General features: G+C 41.9%; 1 protein-coding gene across 1 annotated transcript in view; it reads left to right on the top strand.

The window, feature by feature from the left end:
* Positions 1-20,998, top strand: part of natd1 — a 35,113-nt gene extending 14,115 nt beyond the window's left edge. The window contains exons 2-3 of the mRNA XM_041206076.1: positions 3,940-4,058; positions 16,209-20,998. Coding sequence (XP_041062010.1) covers positions 3,940-4,058; positions 16,209-16,352 — 263 coding nt within the window. The 3' untranslated portion in view covers positions 16,353-20,998. The remainder of the gene's footprint in view (positions 1-3,939; positions 4,059-16,208) is intronic.
* Positions 20,999-21,526: the final 528 nt, after the last annotated feature.

Genomic DNA, 21,526 nt, shown 5'->3' on the forward strand with positions numbered 1-21,526 from the left:
ATTCTAGATATGCTTTTTGTCCCGACTCTCAAATTGGCTAGGGTTACGACCATTTTCAAACCTCATGTCATTAACCTAATCTTTGTATTGGAATCTTCATCTAATATTTAGTCAACCACAAAATATTTTCACCACTGAATCCTCTATCCGTTTTACAGGATATTACAGGCTTTACAGTATAGTTGTTTGCATTTGCTAAGAAAGTGGCAGAAAACGACTGTTTCCCCAGAAAACTCTTTATGGCAGCAGCCATTTGATCTAAGAGAGATTCTTTCCCCCAGAACTGAACCCGTTAGTACTAAAAGACGATCAACATGGGAAGTGCGAGCACAGTCCAGTAATTTAAATGCCAAATCCGATTCTGGAATTTCAAGTTCAAATCGCTGTAGTCTCCTGTACCATTTATCAAAATCCATGATATATTCTTCCATGGACTGATCATCTGATTTTCTAAACCTATCAAAGATCGCCAAAGTTCATACACTTCCAATTACTCATCCTTTTTGTAGAACTTATCCAAAAATTGTATCAGACAGTTTAATCCCTCTTCATGATCCAAATCATCCACTTTCCACTCTGAAAATACTTTACTCCTTATCTTACTTTTGGCTGGTAATGATCACACCAAAGCCATACCTTGCTGCTTCCGGTGTATAGCAGTAACCCGGGTCTACTTTTCAACTTCAGCCTTCCATTGCTGATAAGGTTCAGAGTCAGAAAAAAATTGATGGATACTCAAAGCTTGTGATTTTGCACCGTCCTTCCACCATTTTGTAACTTAAATTGTTAGCAACAGTACACTTGTCTTACCTCAGAGGACTGAGACAGAAATCTTCATATACAGCAATCAATAGCAAAGCTTAAAGTTCATCCTCTACTACCATGTTAATCACAATAAGAGGTTGTGGTGGAAGAATTAATCCAGGCTGGTCTTTTGGTTACAGCTGGTTTATTTCCAAGACTACTCCTCAGAGCTAGTAGCTTCCACACAGTGTTCCAGCTGTATCTTTTTATTCTATTTAGATTGGATAATTAATGCCCATCACCCGTTTAACTAACAATTGGTTTTAACAGGATGATTGCCATATTAACATATTAGGCCCACTTAGAGTGCAAATGGGCTCTGGTTTAATGTCTCATCCAAAAGTTGGCGCCTCTGAGTACAGCACTCACTTGGTACTGCACTAGGAGTGTCCACCTGGATTATGTCCTCAAATCTCTGGAGTAAGACTTGAGCCCATGAACTTGTGAGTCGAGATGCGAGAGAGCTACCAATAGAGCCACAGCTGGCGCACCGTGCACTATCCTGCAGGATAATTGGGTATCAATCACAGCCGGAACTCTTGCTGATTTCTCTCTCTCCCCTTCTAAATTCGGGAACAATGAGGCAGATTGTAGTGTCCTCGCCATTACCACCATCCACAAATCAACACAGATTGGAGATCAAAGCTAGGATCTTGCAAATGTATGGTTAAGTAACTGATCCCTGCTTTAGTTCTGCATCAGGGAAACCCTGTGTCTGTGTGTGTCTGTGTGTGTCTGTGTCTGTGTGTGTCTGTGTCTGTGTGTGTCTGTGTCTGTGTGTGTCTGTGTCTGTGTCTGTGTGTCTGTGTCTGTGTGTGTGTGTCTGTGTGTGTGTGTCTGTGTGTATGTGTGTGATACTATATATAATATAAAATGACCTGCAACAGCTTCAGTCCAAATTGTGCCTAAAAATAGGTAAGTTGTGTGGCCAACCCAAATAGTTTGAACAGAAGGATTGTTTTTCCAAAAGATTGAGACTGTCAGAGGTTTTACACACAAGTGGAATCTGAGGTTTACCACATTTGGATTTCTTTCACAGTACTAAATAATAGGCTGTAAAACAGCTGGTTAGTAAGTCAGAAAGTCACTGGCCAGATAGCTAAGGGAAGCAGTACCATCAGCACATCTGCACGTAGCAGATGGACCTTGCTCGCCTCTACCCCTTCCCTGTCTCCAGTCTCAAAAGGGTGGCCAGTTCTTGCTCCAATCTCTCAGTGAAACCGCCCATCTTTCTGTCAGACATGGTGTGCTAACCACCCCATGTCCATGCCACGGTCCTACATAATTACAACCTGTAGTAATAATTTCATTGCTTTTTATATATAGAAAAAGTGCCTGAGCATCCAGCATTAACAACCAACTGGAACTTGCACTCTTCAATATTTTGGTTTCCACACTGAGCTCAGTTTCTGGATTCAATGGGAATGTTGGGGGCAGGGTGACAGACTAGTGTGACATACCATGACAGCAGCTCTCCTGTTAAGAGTAGTTACTAGCAGTAGCAGTAGTTGGGAAATGGGATTGGAAAGAACTGAAAGAATTTTTTAAAATGAAGAACTTGCATTTATCCAGCACCTTTCAGGACCTTGGTACGTCCCAAAGGTTTGCTTCTGAAGTGTAGTCACTGTTGTAAGATTTCGGCAAAAATATATTTTTCCAACATCGCTCTCAAACCTGTGACCTCTTCCACCTAGAAGGACGAGAACAGCAGATGAATGGGAACACCAACACCTCCAAGTTCCCCTCCAACTCTCACACCATCCTAACCTGGACATTGATCACTGTTCTTTCATGTTGAAAGCACACTGGGTCTTGGCCTCCTTTTTCTTAGATAGATTGCAACAAAGATTCACTAAACTGATTCCTGGGATGAACAAATTGTCCTACATGAAGAGATTGAGTATCTAGTCATATATTCTCTAGAGTTAAGATGAATGAGAGGTGATCTCACTGGATCACAAAATTCTTAAGGGACTTGCTAGGGTAGATGCTGGGAGAATGTTTCCCCTGGCTGGGGAGTCCAAAACTAGGGTTCAAAGTTTCAGAATAAAGGGCTGGCCACTTAGGAATGAGATGAGGAGAAATATCAACCTTCAAAGGGTAGGAACTTTCGACCTCAGAGGACTGTAGATGCTCAGTAATTGAGTATATTCAAGTCAAAGATTGATAAAAATTTTAGATACTAAGGGAATCATGGGATATGGGGATAGTGTGAGAAGATGAAGTTGAGGTAGAAAATCAGCTGTGATCTTGTTGAATGTTAAAGCAGACTTGAAAAGCCAAATGGCCTACTCCTGCTCCTGTGTCTTATATTCATGTGTTCTTATGTTCCTACGTTACACAGTGACTAGATTTCAAGAGCACAATTGGCTATAAAGCACTTTAGGATATCCTAAGGTCATGAAAGATGCTATATATGTGCAAGTCTGGTCTTTTTCTCTCTTGCTAGGTCAAAATCCTGAAACTCCTGACCTAACAGCACTGTGGGAACTCTACAACCACACAGGTGTTTAACAGGATTCAAGCTGGTTGGTGAGGTTAAAACCAAGACACAGAGCCTTTCCTTGCAAAGAGTGTTTATTGACTTTGTCCAATGTCCTCACCCACACCCAGTGTCCCAGATGTCCCCTATTTAAGTGCGTACAAGTACCCATCACCTGTTTCCCATAACAATGTAATTGACATTAACAAACCTTAACAATGTAATTGATAAGGCGTTGACACAGGCAGCAGCAGTTCAAGAATGACTCCCGCTACTACACCTCCTCGAGGACAATGAGGGATGAGCAATAAATGCTAGCCTTCCTAGTGATACCCACATGTTGAGAATGTTTGTTAATAAAATAATCATACTGTGCCCTCTTGAACTGTGAAAAACACCCAGAGGCACAATTGTGGATTATTGTTGCTCCAAACCTGGGCTGTGTCTGTATAACACTAGGGGATTGGTAGTTCCAGCTCTGGCTCTTGGGAGTGGTTTGAGCTGGTGGGTTATGAGTAAGGCATGAGAGCATATTGGGGCAAAATTAAATGATCTGTACAAAGTGGATATTTTCACCCAATAGTGCGAATGGCATAAATACACTAACATTGCTGATCATTGTCCACTGCTAACCTTGTTTCCTCCTCTTTTAGGTTCACACGAGCGGGCTGTGCTCTTATACGAGTATGTTGGAAAGAAAACAATTGATCTGCAACACACAGAGGTTCCTGATGCCTACAGAGGAAGAGGAATAGCAAAACTAATGGCTAAGGTATGTGTATGTCATTGGACTAAGCATCACACCTGAGGCTTAATTTGCTACTTTACACACTTGCTGCAGAGGCTGGCACAATATGAGCAGCAAATCTCTGAAGGTATAAGGATGCTGATTAGGCTGTTTTTCAAAAAAAAACATTCAGGATCCTTGAACTTTTTTTAAAAAAAGACAAAAACAAGGGAGTTATGCTATGCAATGGATGCTGAAAGGATGTTTCCCCTTGTAGAAGAGGCTAGAATAGGGGGGCCAGTTTTAAAATAAGGGGTCACCCATTTAAGATCGAGATTAGAGGAATTTTTTTCTTTCAGAAGGTTGTGAGTATTTGGGGAGAGTGGTAGAGGCAATGTTACTGAACATTTTTAAGGCAGAGATAGGGTCTTGACTAACAAAGGAGTCAAAAGTTAACGGGAGTAGGTGGAATGTGAAGTTGAGGCCACGCTCAGATCAGCCATGATCTAGTGAGCAGGCTCAAGGGGCTGAATGGCCTACTTCTGTTCCTAATTCGTATGTAAAGCTTAATAACTTGCTGACTATGGTCTCAGCTGGAGCATTGTATCCAATTCTGGACACTACACTTTAAGAAGGGTGACAAGGCCTTGGACAGAGTGCAGAAATTTACTAGAATGGTACCAGAGACGAGGAACTTCAGTTATGTGGAAAGACTGGAGAAGCTGAGATTCATCTTAATAGAGCAGAGAAAATTAAAGAGAGATTTAATAGAGGTTCAGAATTACACAGGCCTTTGATAAGAGTGGTTGGAAGAAACTGTTTCTAGTGGCAGAAGTCAGTAAACATTGGACAAAGATTTAAAATAATTAGCAAGGAAAAATGAGTGGTACACAGTGAGTTGTTATGATCTGGAAAATTTGGTGGAAATAGATTCAGGAGTAACTTTGAAAATGAATTAAAAGGAACAATTTGCAGGGGAGTGAGACTAATAAGATAACTCTTTCAAAGAGTTGGCCCAGACATAATGGGATGAATGGCTTCCTTCTGTGCTGTACAATTTATGACACCTGGTTCCTCCCTGATGCCAATTTTAAAGGCAACTGATCCCATCCAAAAAAAGAGAAAGTATTCCTTTCCACGTTAAATCATAGGAAATAGCAGGAAAAGTGAGGTGAGATGAAGGCAGCTTGTGCAAATCTCCTAGTAAAGGTGACCTATTCTTGAAGTATTAAGATAAAAACTATTGGTTCTGTTCATGTTGTCATAACTGTAGTGACATTTGTAATTGGCTAGTTCAGGCCCTCTATTGATTGGTGACAGCATGGTTGCTAAGGTAACCCTTGTTGTTCAAGTGTGACGATTTTCTGAAGCTCATGGCTTAAAGCAAAACATCTGTTAGAGGGTGTTGTGTATTGGCTGTCTAAGATAGCTCCATGAAAACTGTATCTCACTGCCTGAGCAGTCGGCCTAAGGCAAAATTTTTTTTGAAATCACGTAGTCATCGCATTTTTTTTCTCAAAAGGAAGTTTTGCTCAAACCAGGAGGTTTGTCAACATGTCATGCAACCTAAGTTAATTGGGAAGGGGCATCTCAGCTTTGTTTTTACTCTTGATTTACTTACTCCTGGGCAATAGTTGTCCCTTAACCAATATTACTAAATATGGGTGTTCCAGGCACAATTTTAAAGTTGCAGCTGGCAGTTTTTTTTATTCGTTTATCGGATGTGGGCATCATTGGTTAGGCCAGCGTTATTGCCCATCTCTAATCCCTTGAGATGGTGGTAGTGAGCTGCCTTCTTGAACCACTGCAGTCCATGTGGTGTAGGTACAGTATGATACACCTGAGTGGCTTCCTAGAGCCATCCACATTGCTGTGGATCTGGAGTCACATGTTGGCCAGACCAGGTAAGAATGGCAGGTTTCCTTCACTAAACAACATTAGTGAACCAGATGGGTTTTTACGACAATCGACAATGGTTTCATGGTCATCATTAGATTTTAAATTCCAGATTTTTATTGATTTGCATTCAAGTTTCAGCATCTGCTGTGGTGGGATTCAAACCCAAGTCCCCAGAGCATTACCCTGGATCTCTGGATTACTAGTCCAGTGACAATACCACGATGCCACTGCCTGCAAAAACTTGGAAGCTTTGTGAGCTGTGAGTAGGTTAGTGTGGAACTTCAAAAGGATACAGACAAGATGAAGTTCAGTGTGGAGAAATATGAAGTGACTCATTTTGGTAGGAAGAATATGGAGAAACAAGAAGAAATAAAGGGTTCAACTCCAACAAAGGGACCTGGGTGTATATGTGCATGTCATTGAAAGTGGCAGAACAGGTTCTGAGAGTGGTTAATAAAGCATATAGTATCATAGGCTTTATTAATAGGGACATAGAGTACAAGAGCGAGGAGGTTAGGTTGAACTTGTATAAGGCAATAGTTCAGCCTCCGCTTGAGTTTTATGTCCGATTCTGGGTGCAATACTTTAAGAAGGATATGAAGGTACTGAAGCAAGTGCAGAAAAGAGTCATGAGAATGGCTCCAGGATGAGGAACTTCAGTTATGAAGATAGATTGGAGAAGTTTGGACTATTTTCCTTGGAGAAAAAAGGCTGAGAGGAAATTTGATAGAGGTATTCAAAATCATGAGGGATCTAGACGGAGTAGATAGGGAGAAATTGTTCCCACTCGTGAAAGGATCAAGAACGCAAGGGCACAGATTTAAAAGTAATTGGAAAAGAAGGAAAAGCGATATGAACAAAACTTTATCATGCAACGTGTGTGGTTGAGATCTGGAACACACTGCCTGAGAGTGCGATGGAGGCGGGTTCAATTGAGGCAATCAAAAGGGAATTAGACTGTTATTTGAAGAGGAAGAATGTGTAGGGTTACGGGGAGAAGGTGGGAGAATGGCACTAAGTGAATTGCTCATTCAGAGAGCTGATGCAAACACGATGGGCTGAATGGCCTCCTTCCATGCTGTAACCATTCTGTGATTAGTTGATCATTATTACATTGCTATTTTGGGAGCTTCTGTGTGTAAGTTGGCTTTTAAGTTTCCCAACATAACAACAGTGATCAAAGTTTTAAGAAGTACTTCATTGGCTGGCTTGAGGTGATGAAAGACGCTGTGTAAATGCATATTCTGCTCAGGGCAGGAGAGGAACTTGCAGTGGCAGTGGGAGTGGGAGTGGGAGGATCCAGTGATCGTGGTCCATGTAGGTACTAACAACATAGGCAGGATGAGGAAGGAAACTCTGCATAGTCAGTGTGAGGAGCTAGGCACCAAATTAAGCAGAACCTCAAAGGTAATCATTTCTGGGTTATTACATGATCCAGCTGCAAATTGGCATAGGACAAATAAGATTAGAGAATGCATGGCTCAAAGGCTGGTGTGGGAGAGGTGGGCCCCGGTTTGTGGGGCACTGGCATCAGTATTGGGGAAAGTGGGATATGTACCATTGGGACGGTCTACACATGAACTGTGCTGGGGCTGGTGCCCTCATGAGCTGTATAACTAGGGAAGTAGAGAGGGTTTTAAACTGAATAGCAGGGGCAAGGGATCAAATTTGGGAAAATGTGGTAAAGCAAAGAGTAGAGACAAGGCAAGAGGGAAAGGTATTAATATGGGAAATGATAGACTGCGACAAGAAGGGACAATGAGTACAAATCTAAGAGTAAATCAGCAGATAAGGCTAGATGCTGCAAAAATAATACAAGGACAGAACTAAAGGCTCTGTATTTAAATGCATGTAGCATTCAAAACAAAACAGATGAACTGATAGTGCAAATAGAAATAAATAAGTACGATTTGATAGCCATTACAGAGACATGGCTACAGGGTGATAGAGATTGGGACCTGAATTTGAAGGGTATGTGACACTTAGGAAGGACAGGAAGTTGGAGGGGTGGCTTTGTTAGTTACTGATGGCATTAGCACATTAGAGAGGGATGGCCTAAGTTCAGGGAACCAGGATGTAGAAGTGGTTTGGGTTGAGAGGAGAAATGATAAAGACAAGAAGTCACTCGGAGGAATGGTGTACAGGCCCCCTAATTGTAACTGCACAGTGGGACAAAGTATAAAAGAAGAGATAATGGGAGCTTGTGAGAAAGGTGCAGTAATAATCATGTGGGATTTTAATCTTCATATAGACTGGAAAAATCAGGTAGGCAAAGGTAGCGTAGATGAGGAGGCCAGAGAATGTTTTCGGGATAGTTCCTTAGAACAGCACATTCTGGAGCCAACCAGAGAACAGGCTATACTAGACCTGGTATTGAGCAACGAGATAGGATTAATTGATAACCGCATAGTGAAGGCACCCCTAGGTAGCAGCGTTTATAACATGATTGAATTTTACATTCATTTTGAGGGACAAACGAGTGCATCCAAGGTGAGTATATTAAACTTATATAAGGACAATTATTAGGGCGTGAAAGCAGAGCTAGCTAAAGTGAACTGGCAAATTAGGTTAAGGGATAGGTCAATGGAGGTTCAGTGGTAGACATTTAAAAGAATATTTCAGAATACACAGAATATATACATTCCAATGAGAAAGAAAAATTCCAAGGGGAGGGCCCAATATCCATGGCTAACAAAAAAAGTTAGTGTGTATCAAACCTAAAGAAAAAGCATATAATTACGCAAAGACGGGTGGCAGGTTAGAAGATTGGAAAGAATGTAAAGAACAGCAAAGAATGACAAAAAGATTATTAAGGAGGGAAAAATTAGAGTACAAGAGAATGCTAGCTAGTAGTATAAACATAGTAAGAGTTTCTATAGATATTTAAATAAGAAAAGAGTTAATAAATTGAGCATTGGTTGTATAGAAAGTCTGTTTGGGGAATTGATAATTGAAAGTAGGGAGATGGCAGACAAACTAAATAGGTATTTTGCTTTGTTCTTCACTATAGAGGACATAAGTAACATCCCAGAAATAGCTGTAAATCAGGAAATGAAAGGGAGGGAGGAACTCAGGAAAATTACAATCACCAGGGAAGTGGTAATGAACAAATTGTTGGAGCTGTGGGCTGACAAATCCCCAGGTCCAGATGGACTTCACCCTAAGGTCTTGAAAGAAGTGGCTGGTGAGATAGTCTATGCATTGGTTTTAATTTTCCAAAATTCCCTAGCTTCAGAGAAGGTGCCATTAGATTGGAAAATAGCAAATGTAGCTCCTTTGTTCAAAAAGGGACGGAGACGGAAAGCAGGAAACTACGGGCCAGTTAGCTTAACATCTGTCACAGGGAAAATGTTAGAAGCTATTAGTAAAGATGTTATAGCAGAACTCTTAGAAAAATTCAGGGCAATCAGGCAAAGTCAACATGGTTTTGTGAAAGGGAAACCATGTTTAACCAATTTATTGGAGTTCTTTGAAGGAGTCACAGGCGCTGTAGATAAAGGGGAATCTGTAGACGTACTGTACTTAGATTTCCAGAAGGCATTTGCTAAAATGCCACATTAAAGGTTATTGCGGAAAACAAAAGCTCATGGTGTAGGAGGTAACATATTGGTATGGACAGAAGATTGGCTAGCTAACAAGAAGCAGAGAGTTGGCATAAATGGGTTTTTCCTGGTCGGCAGGATGTGATGAGTGCTGGGCCACAAGGATCAGTGCTGGGGGGCCTCAATTTTTAACAATTTATATAACTTACTTGGATGAAGGGACCAAAGGAATGGTTGCTAAATTTGCTGATGACGCAAAGATAGGTTGGAAAATAAATTGTGAAGAGGACGTAACGAGGCTACAAGGGGACATAGGTTGTGAGTGGGAAAAGATCTGGCAAATAGAGTATAATGTGGGCAAATGTGAAATTGTCCATTTTGGTAGGAAAAATAAAAAAGTTTGTTGTCTAAATGGTGAGAGATTGCAAAGCTCTGAGATTCAGAGGGATCTGTGTGTCCTAGTGCATGAATCACAAAAGGCTAGTATGCAGGTACAGCACGTGATTAGGAAAGCTAATAGAATGCTATCATTTATTGAGAGGGGAATTGAATACAAATGTAGGGAGGTTATGCTTCAGTTGTATAGGGCACTAGTGAGACCACATCCGGAGTATCGTGTACAGTACTACTCTCCTTAACTAAGGAAAGATGTAAATGCATTAGAAGCAGTTCAGAGGTTTACTAGACTAATACCAGGAATGGGTGGGTTGCCTTATGGGGAAAGGTTGGACAAGTAAGGCTTGTATCCACTGAAGTTTAGAAGAGTAAGAGGCAACTTGATTGAAACCCTTAAGATCCTGAGGGGTTTTGACAAGGTGGATGTGGAGATGATGTTTCCTCTTGTGGGAGAATCTAGAATTATGGGGTCACTGTTTAAAAATAAGGGGTCACTCATTTAAGGCAGAGAAGAGGAGAATTTTTTTTCTCTGAGGGAAGTGAGTTTTTGGAACTCTCTTCCTTAAAAGGTGGTGGAAGCAGAGGGCAGAATTTTGCCCTTGGTGGGCGTGCAGGCCCCACCGGCTCGGCGGTGGGCGGACAGCTGATCCCCGCCACCGAAACAGGGCCCCCGCCATCTTGAGTGGGCGGGCCAATTAAGGCCCACCCAGCAGCCTGCCCTATGGGAAGCGTTATGCACTTCCTCTGCAGGGCGGTGGTGGGGGGGGGGGGGAATCCCCAACTGTCAAAGTGCACTCTTTCACGCATGCGTGCGAAAGAGCACACTGCACCCTGAGGCAAAGTGCTGTCTCAGGGAGATTAGTGACAGTCCAAAAAACTTTAAAAATAAAAAAATTTAAAAATTGTTAATGTCCCCCTCATGTGATAATGTCACACGAGATGGGACATGTTAATAAATATCACATAAAATGTATTAAAGTTTTTAAAAACAGACATGAAACCTCATCCCGCCAGTGGATGAGGTTTCATGTATTATCAGAAGCCCACTGAGGCTCCTGGCCTGCCCACCAGCCTTAAGGTTGGACGGGCAGGGCCTTTAATTATCTTAATTACTCTGTCAATGGCCTCAATTGGCCATTGACAGGTCAGCGAGCAGACAGCTGATTTTGCTGTCCGCCCGCCCGCCTTCCTAAAAATTTAAAGGGACAGGGTTGAAGTTGGGGTTCCTCCCGATGTCATCCCGCATCATTTTCCCGTCGGCGAGTGGGTCCTGCCCCCAAGTCATCGACGGGAAAATTCAGTCCAGAGTCTTCAAATATTTTTAAGGCAGAGCTAGATAGATTCTTGATTAACAAGGGGTGAACATTGGGAGTAGGCAAGAATGTGGGGTTGAGATTACAATCCGATCAATCATAATCTTATTGAATGGCGGAGGAGGCTCGAGGGGCCGAGTGGCTTACTCCTGCTCCCAATTCGTATGTTCTCTCTTTTCTGCTTCGAATTTCACTTTATGAAGAAGAATTCCCTGGCTTCATCCATGTAATGTTAATCATATTCATTGGAACGCAGTTGAAATCATACCTGTGTGTAGAACTAGTGTTCCTGTTCCCAAATCCTACAGAATAATTGTACATAGTAATGGTCATTACTTGGGCCTGACAAACAGATCTCAATCAATGCGACTGTTTACACAAAGCTGTGAAGGCTCCATTATTAGCAAGGATAGTCACCCATATGCAAGTTAATAAACCTTAAATTAGTTGTCAGGGAAAGTAATATTTACCAAGATGCTATTTAACACTGCACTTCAGGACCAGGAAATAGGCACAGAATGAGTCACTTACTCTAGTCCTACAATATGTCAGCTGTGGCTCAGTGGGCAGTACTCCCATTTCTGAGTCACAAGGCTGTGGGTTCAAGCCCCACTTCAGAGAGTTGAGCACAATATCTGGGCTGGCACTTCAGTGCAGTACAAGACCAAGTGTTCCACTGTTAGAGGTGCTGTCTTTCAGGTGGGATGTTACATTGAGGCCCTGATTGCTTTCAAAGATAAGAGGCAAGGTAACTTTGGAAATTGTGTTGAGTCAAAATTATTTCAGCTATTGTATAATCCAGATGTTCAAAAGGGCTTCAGCTATCCTGTTGCAGGATTCTTTGTCATCTGCCTTTTTGCTAGTTCTTTATTTAGAAAGGAAGAATTTGCCTTTACTTAGCACCTTATCAGGACATTCACAATGCTTCACAATCAATAAATTACTTTGGAAGTGTGATTGCTGAGTAGGCAAACATGGCAGCCAAATGAATCCAGCAAGGTCCCACAAACTGCAACAGAATTGAAGAGCCAGTTATTCTTGTTGATGGTAATAATCCATGGAGGAATGTTAGCCAACACAGCAGGGGAATTAGCCCACCCAACTTTGAACATTGCCACAAGATCTTTTACATTTACCTGTCCAGCAAGCCCGTCTTCTTTTGCACTCCCCCAACCCCTCCGTTTGCCCCACTATTAGCGGCCTTGCCTTCAATCATCTAGGCTCTGAGCTGTAAAATCCCTCCTCAAACTTCTCCCTCTCTCCTACCTCCTTTTAAACACTCCTTGAAACAGGTTTCTTTGACCCAGCTTTTGATCACCTGTCCTTAATATTGCCCTATGTAACGGTCCTGTGTAGCACCTTGGGGTCTTTACTGTATTAAAGGCACTATATAAATGCAAGTTGCAATTGTTGCTGTCACCATTGTTGTCATTGACCTGCTTCCTCCATGTTTGGTCCAGAGCACTGAAATATAAATGCCATTTACTCCTGACCAGTATAATGCATCCTGATTTAAAATAAAGTGGAATGGTAAGAGAAAAAGGAATTCTCGATAACCAGTGGTCAAAGGAAAACATTCAGGAATTAGTTGGAAAAAGTGGAAAAAATCCAAAACCAAACCAGCCCTGCCAAATACTGTGAGGTTGTAGAATGGTTAAACCTGACTCAGAATATATCGTTGCAACTTGGAGCTTAATTGTTTGTTGCACGTTCACCGAGTTCCCTGGAAGTTTTGCAGAACCCATACCAGTGTTCTGCTGGCATTCAGGGTGGGCTGCATTCAGTGGGCAAATGTAAAACAATGTGGGTTTATGTAATGGCTGAAACCTGGTCTATGAAATAAATGCTCTTTATTAACCACACTCAACTGGTGTGTCTGTGTGCATGTGTCTGAGGATGTGCCTGTAAGAGAGAGAGAGTGTTGAGGACAATAACCTATGGATCTTGTTCATTGACTGACAAATTATCCACTCAAAGTTGCTTCCTTAAAGAGGCAATGCTGAGCAGAGTGAGATTCAAAGAATGGTTTCAAAACTACTAATAGTTTCATAGAATCTTACCATGCAGGAGGAGGACATTTGACCCATAATGGTGTGTGTTGGTTCTTTGAAGAAGCTATCCACTTAACATAGCCTTGCAAATTGCTCCTTTCAAATATTTATCTAAGTTCCTTTTGCAAGTTATTGAACCTGTTTCCACTGGCCTTTCACACAATGTATCTTAGATCATCATAACTCTGCAAAATATTGATGCGGGAAAAGTTTCATTTATTTTTCTTGAAGGATAAATTAAAGAAATTACATTTATATAGTATATTTCATGACCAGCGATCATGCCAGAGCACTTTACAGCCAATGAAATACATTTTTGAACTGTAGTCATTATTGTAATACCAGCCAAATTGTGCACAGTAAGCTCCCATAAACAATGATGAGATAATAACCAGATAGTCTGTTTTTAGTGTTGTTGGTTAAAGGAGCCCTCAGAACACTGGGAAAACTTCCCTGGTCTGTCCCAGGATTGTAAAACAACGTAAGGGAGCAGGTGGAGCTTCAGTTTAATGTTTCATTTGAAAGACAATGCTTCTGGCAGTGTAGCACTCCCTCGGCGCTGGAGTGTCAGCCTGGATCTTATGCTGAGGTCTCTGGAGTGGGCTTGAACCCACACCTTCTTGACTGAGAGGTGAGAGTGCATCCCATTGAGCTACGGTTTCACCAAACTATGAAGTAGGTCTTCTACGCCTGATATAGGCTGATGAGATTCTGAATTGATGTCTATGAAGTCAACACCTTTAAAAAGCAGGAGGGAGAAAATAGAAGATTAATAATATTTAACTGTCCTCAGAAACTCAGGAATGAGATACTGAAGTCATTCCTTTCCAGCTTTGATAAACTTGTAATTAATAAACCTGTTAAGTATGAAACTATTCTAGTCAGATACCCGATGCCTGCCATTTGGTATCTTTTCTCGGGACATGAAACCACCAAAGGGCTGATGGATAAATCTAGGTCAAATTTTTCCTGAAGGAAAATTCCTGTAACATAAACAGTTTCTTATGAGTTACCTTGGACCATTCATTAAATATTCAAAAATTAAGCTGTTATTTGAATCTATTGATCATTTAAGGACCATATAGCCCTTCAGAATCTGAATCCCATTAAAGAGCATCCTTGTTAAATTTCTAGTGATGGATGTCATACAGTAGAATTGGGGAAAATGACAGAACACAAGGACATTGACATGCAAGTTGGAGTAATTTGTTCTAGACGTGCCCTTTCACAACTTACTGAAAAAAGCAATGTAGGTTAACAAGACCATACAAATGTAAACAGAGCTCTAGGGTTCATTTCTCAAGAAATAGAATTGAAAGACAGAAAAGTTGTGTAAACGTGTATTGAACCTCTAGGCCACACTTGGAGTACACTGCACAGTTCTGGTCTCCATGTTACGAAAAGGATATAGAGAAACTGGCAGGGGTGCAAAAAAGACTTACAAGGATAATACCAGAAGTGAAAGGTTGTAATTATTGGGAAAGGCTGAAAAGTATGGGGCTCTTTTCTCTAGAAAAAAGAAGGCTGATAGGTGACCTAATAGAAGCCTTTAAGATTATGAAGGGGTTTGATACTGTAGATGTAGTAAAGGTATTTCCAACTGTGAGTGACACAAATATAAGATTGTCACTAATAAATCCAATGAAGAATTCAGGAGATACTTCTTTTCTCAGAGAAAGTTGAAGATGGAACTTGCTATCATAAGTAGTTGAGGTGAATAGCATTGATGCATTCAAGGGGAAGTTAGATAAACACAAGGAATAAACTCCCATCTGTGCTGTTGAGCTAGCTACTTATCTATCAGACTCACTATTTAATTACTGAGCTATATGATCTTATGCTACAAATTAGCACATGGATTACAAGCTAATGTACCCCTTCACACAATGAACACTTCTGCCTCTTATTTGCTCTTTCCTGCCTCTGTTGGTGCTGATAGGTCAGCTGTTTTGGAACCAACAGTGGTTGGTGCTGTAAGTGCAAATGCATCTGGTTAACAATTGTGGTGATGTTATGTCTTGTTGGAGTGCTGTCATTCAGGCGACACATTAAACTAAGGGATAAAAACAAAAAAACTGCGGATGCTGGAAATCCAAAACAAAAACAGAATTACCTGGAAAAACTCAGCAGGTCTGGCAGCATCGGCGGAGAAGAAAAGAGTTGACGTTTCGAGTCCTCATGACCCTTCGACAGAACTTGAGTTCGAGTCCAGGAAAGAGCTGAAATATAAGCTGGTTTAAGGTGTGTGTGTGGGGGGCGGAGAGATAGAGAGACAGAGAGGTGGAGGGGGTTGGTGTGGTTGTAGCGACAAACAAGCAGTGATAGAAGCAGATCATCAAAAGATCTTTTGATGATCTGCTTCTATCACTGCTTGTTTGTCGCTACAACCACACCAACCCCCTCCACCTCTCTGTCTCTCTATCTCTCCGCCCCCCACACACACACCTTAAACCAGCTTATATTTCAGCTCTTTCCTGGACTCGAACTCAAGTTCTGTCGAAGGGTCATGAGGACTCGAAACGTCAACTCTTTTCTTCTCCGCCGATGCTGCCAGACCTGCTGAGTTTTTCCAGGTAATTCTACATTAAACTAAGGCCCTGTTTGCATTCTTGGGCGGGAGTCAAAGATTCCACAGCACTAAGCTGAAGAAGAGCATGGGCATTCACCAAGGTGTCCTGACCAATGCTTTATCCCTCAATTATCTCAAAACAAACAGATTATCTGGTCTGTGAGAATTTGCTGTGCTCAAATTGACTGCTGTGTTTCCTGTATTATAACATACAGTTAACGAGGTATTTTGAAAGTAACATGCTTTGGGACGTCCAAAAGATTTTGAAAGGTTCTGTATAAATGCAAGGCATTCTCTTATTTGAGCATTTATGGTCACAAGTGTGTTCATTTTTTTCCCTTTCCTCTTCTAACTCTCTCTCTCTCCCACTCATTCTTTTATGCTGTGTTCCCAACTCATTTCACCAGCTTGCTCTTTGTACCTAGGCTGCCCTGGACTTTGTGGTTGAGGAGGATCTCCGAGCTCACCTGACCTGCTGGTACCTCCAGAAGTACATCAAAGAGAATCCACTGCCACACTATGTGGAGCGAATACAGCAGCGAGCGCCCACAGATTTCCAACTTCGCTAGGATCTGAGGAGGTTCTGGATACAGTGATCACTGTTACATACTTGATTTTTCCTTTCTTTTTTGAGGGGGGGCAGTGGCGGGGGTGGTCATATTAATTATCTGTGTGCAATTTAAAATGCACAACTATATCCAGGGGTGGGTAAGGGAGCAGGAAATATTTTCTAAATGTGTGAAGCTAGTGTATTTACTTTGCAGAATGTGCCCATTTTAGCCTCTGGTGGACTCTTGACTTTGTACACATGGAATTTCTTCCTCAGTGAGAACTCTGAAGAATCAGCCCCTCTCCAACTGACTCAGGAAGTATTTACATGGCAGGATATTACCCAGTTACCAGTTCAACATGATGGATTAGACAAAGGGATTATCCTTTCCACACCTTGTCCAGCATAATGCTAAATGTTTCATTTTGTAATTCTTTTTAATTTTTCCTTGTTCAAAATCCGTGGTTTTGAGCCTATGTATTTCCTATTTGATTCATTTTCATCCAGCTACACTTTTTAATACAAAATTGAGTCCAAGTTAAAAGGGTCATTGGTCAGCTTGGAGGACACCGTCAAGCAGGGCCAGGGAAAGAAATCATGGGCACTGGTGCTTCTTCCGTCTCTGGGCTCCTTATCCCTTTCCTATCCTTTAATAACACCCCCCCCTCCTCAATCATGCATGCTATTTTTTCCCCTTTCAGGATTCACCAGTCAATTCACCAAACAATCACAGAAAGGTCCAGGTAAAATGATAACCCCCATTGTTGACATCTGGTTATAAATATCATCCGATTTTATATGCAGCATGTGTCACTAATATTAAGAGCAGCAACGGTATAATGCAGTGTTAGTTTGCCTGCACCCTATAGGTGATCTCACCACAAGTATTAAACAAACCAGAGAGTACAAATTTTAGTGTAACAGCATCATGCAATATTGTTAATTTGACAGGAAAATATCCCATTAGTTGTTTATAACACTGTGCAGACGATAACATTGATTTCAGTGACTGCCTCATTAACATGTTCTGTACATTGCACCATATGCATATAGTGACAGTAAATTCATATTTGGGGAAAGATTCAATACTTGCAACCCAGATTGCAAGAAAACCTCAGGTTTTTTTTTACAGATTTCAACTACCTGTTGTGTATAGGAAAGAAAGACTGTCTCCATGCTGAAGCTCTCATTGTTTCATTGTTGGAGAGTTGTAGAAGGGGAAAAGGAAGGGGAGGATGCGGAGGGGCTGTCCCAGTCACTTGCGGCTGCCTAAGCTCCCTCCCCAAACATCCTGACACAGCACTCACTCAACTCGTTCAAGATAACGCAGTATCATTAGAAGCAAAGTTCCAGTTCCCTGGGAGTGTCTGATGCTGCAGATGTGGTTGACAGCTGGGTCCAACCTGGCACTTGCCTGAGCTCCCCTGGGGCCAGCTCTCCCCGTCCCCAGACCCGCTCCCCCTGGGAGCCTGCTCCTCCTGGGGCCAGCTCTCCTCGTCCCCAGACCTGCTCCCCCTGGGGACCCGCTCCCCCTGGGAGCCTGCTCCCCCAGGCCTACTCTGGCCTCATTACCAGTGGAGACCTGTTCTTTCATTTTTCTGCTTCTCCTTGCCTTGACCTCCTGGAAGATGTTGTCACAAGTTATTCAGTGCAGCTGAAAGACTCCTGCATGGTGGCCTTAACCTTTTAGGCCCATGAATTCGATGCTGCTGAAAACTCTAACGATTTATAATAGGTGTACAAGTAATTACTTACGCCAAAAGAAATGCCATTCTGCAGATCTGCCCTAGCACTGGTCCTTCAAGAATATTAGTTTTATTTTGATGTATTGTTAAGTTCCAACACGTGATTATTTATCGGGTTCCTTTGAAACCATAAATAGACAAATTTCCATAGAAATCTTAGACTCGTTTCGATTCCAGCTGTTTTATCCACCTTCCCCCACCAAGAATACCCACAAAATCTAAAAGCCCAAGAAATCTTTGCCACTTTATCTCCCATCCCTGCACACATTTCCATATTAATCTTTGTCCACCTCTAGCTTGCCATGGCCGATGTGATTATAGACGGAGGCTTTATTCCAACCCTCCCTCTTGCTCTCTCTCCATACCCACCCTGCACCCCACTCTCCCTTGGCCTTACCATCTCTAAATGCACATCCTTCTTTCTGATCACCCTTGTTTCCTTTCTCCCCCTTGAGTTGAATGCATAAATCCCAGAATAAATGATCTAAAAAAATAAATAAACAACATTCACTGAAGGCTGGCAGGAGAATTTGGGGGGGGCTGTGCACGAGTGGGAGAAGCAGGATCTGTGATTGGAGGAGCAGGTCTGTCTTTCCCACACCTGCTGCTCCTCCAATCACTGCTCTGCTGTCTGTTCGACCTTTGGGCAGCTACATGGTTGACGGGCTTAAAAAAAAATTGGAATTACGAAGCTGGCCAAAGGTCAAACTGACAGCAAACGCGGTGAAGCTGACCTGGAAGACCAGCTCAGTCAGGCTGACTGGTCCAATTCCTTTTTTAAAGTGGTCTTTCATGTCTGCAGCTCTACTTCTGGCTGCTCAGGCTGGACAAATTCCATTTACAATACTGAGCCAAGGCCCTCCCCTAGCTCCCAGTGTTTTGTACCAGTTACAGCCCCCTATCCTGGGCCTTGCCACCAAGGTTATAAAACAGTAGGAGGAGAAGCCTAAACAAATCGGGATATCGTGGTGAGGGGACATTAGGCTGGGATTTTAAAAGCTTGTGAGATGTAGGAGGAAGGGAAGACTGACGGAGTTGAGGAATAGACAGGGTGGTTTGAGGGAGATGAAGAGGGAAGGAGGCTGAGGAACTGCCTTTCTAAAATGCCGTAAAGGCAAATTGCAGACCTGCAATGAGACCAAGAAATTGGACAAATCTTCAAAACACTTTAACCTCACAACTGAAAACACCTTAAGGCTGTTCTGAATTACCAGTTTGTCCAAAAGCTCTTCCTGGAGAGAGTTTTAGTTAATATGAGTGTCCAACCACCAACACTTATTTTAAAAAAGAAATGGAACCATCAAAAAGATTGTGGATTGGCATAATTCTCATCCTGGTTTTCACCATGCCTATCCTGTTAAAATTAATTGTTCAATTAATTGGCATGAAAGGGGGTACGGGTCAGGAACAAATGAGTAGACTTCACCTTCCTTGGGGACTAGCTCCTTGTAAAAACAAGAGCATAGCCGATATATTTAACAATGAATGTGTTAAACCACTCATACAAGGTGTCATTGTCCCCTAGTTTAATGAAGACAATAGCATCACCCCGACCCACCTCCAAAAAATGGATAAATCAATTGTTCAATAGTCTTTCAGCACATTAGTGATATTATGTACAATGTGGTCTAATTCAGTCTCCTCCTCAGCCCTATATTAGAAAGGTGATTTTAAAACAAGTTAATAATCAATTCTACCCAATTCTTAAATATTTTTCAATGGGGCCTCTCAGTGCACAAATGTGACTTTGCTAGGTTGTGAGATCACTGAAGATTGCTCCCTTAAGAAGTTTTGGAAATTCCAGTTTTCCCTTTTAGACTGGAGTTGGTCTAGTGAGTCCATTTGCATTGACAGAATTGGGTACAACATTAGTTTTACATTCCCCCCCAAGTATTATTCTTTGTTGAAGTTGTTGTAGTACATCAGACCGGGTGTTAAACCAGTATTCCTCCTTGACTCCATGTCTTTCTCACTTAGCGATTTGTGTTAAAATTACCACCCCAATTTAATTCCACAGAGGTGACCTTTGGATCCCTTGACTGTCTCCCTTGTAATTGGGCTGACTGTAGTTTGAACACCACTGGAAGAGGCAGCACTTGCTGTCAAACTGTCAAGAGCAGCCAATTTACCAGCCTCACTGCAAATACCACTCACATCCCAAACAGGCCCAAATTCCTTCCTTTCAGTTTATTGTGGGTGTGGTGATATAGGTGTGGGACCTGTGGCCCTAATGAGAGCCTGAAACTCAATCTTAAGCAATTTGTGTCATTCAACCATTCAAAAGAATTCCCTTGAGTATAGAAGATTCAGGGACAATCTAATTGAGATGATTAAAATAATTCAAGGAATTAATAGGATAGATGGAGAGAATCAATTACATATGGTGGGGGAGTCCAGAACATGGGGGCATAACTTTGTGATTAGATCTAGGCTGTTCAGGGGTAATGTCAGGAAGCATTCGTCACACAAAAGGTAGTGGAAATCTGGAACTCTCACCTCCCATAAAACGGTTGAAGCTGGATGATCAATCATAAAATTTGAAAATTGAGATTCATAAATTTTGTTAGGTAATGGCTAAAGAAGTTGTATAACTGAGGCAGGTAGGTGGAATTAAGATGCAGATCAGTGAGGATCTAATTGGATGGTAGAGAGGATGAATAGCCTACTCCTGTTCTTAAAGATTACCCTCCGCCCTCAATCCCATCTGCCCACTTTAATATTGTTTGTCTAACCTTGTACTCTGTGATAATGCTGTGTTAACATTCTCTGGAGAGATGGGCTCACTCTCCTGTTTGATACTTTCATTTCAATGTAAACTCCTGAGTGATATTTCAGAACTTTTATCTATCTTTTATGCACAGAATCCAATTATTTAGTCTTTAGTTTTACAGAGAAAGCAATAAATTTCTAGCAAACAGCATCAGATTGAAGTTGCCCTGGAGTTTAATTTGTGTTTTAGATTATACCTGTTACCTGAAGCACAGCACTGTGTGGTACTGGACTTCATTGGAGGCACATGAGAAGTAAGACTTGCATTTCTATAGCATCTAGCATGGCCTCAGGATTTCCCAAAGTGCTTTACACCAAATGTTGTGGTGCAGGAAACACAGCAGGAAATTTACGCACAGCAAACTTCCACAAACTAGCAATGTGATCATCTGCTTCAGTGACACTGGTTGAGGAATTAAGACTGGCCAGGATACCAGAAAAAAACCCACCTTCTCGATTTCAAAATGGTACCATAGGATGTTTTACCTCCACCGAAGAGGGCCAATATCAATTTAATATCTCAACCGAAAGATGGCACTTCCCACAGTGCAGCACTCCCTGGGTACTGCGCTGAAATGTCAATCTTTACTCTCAAGTTTGTCAAGTCTCACAGCCTTCTGACTCAGAGACGTGAGTGCATTGGGCATGGCTGGCATATTAGGAGATGGCAGGTCCTTTT

Source organism: Carcharodon carcharias, chromosome 15 (assembly GCF_017639515.1).
Source record: "Carcharodon carcharias isolate sCarCar2 chromosome 15, sCarCar2.pri, whole genome shotgun sequence".
In the NCBI taxonomy this organism is placed as follows: domain Eukaryota; kingdom Metazoa; phylum Chordata; class Chondrichthyes; order Lamniformes; family Lamnidae; genus Carcharodon; species Carcharodon carcharias.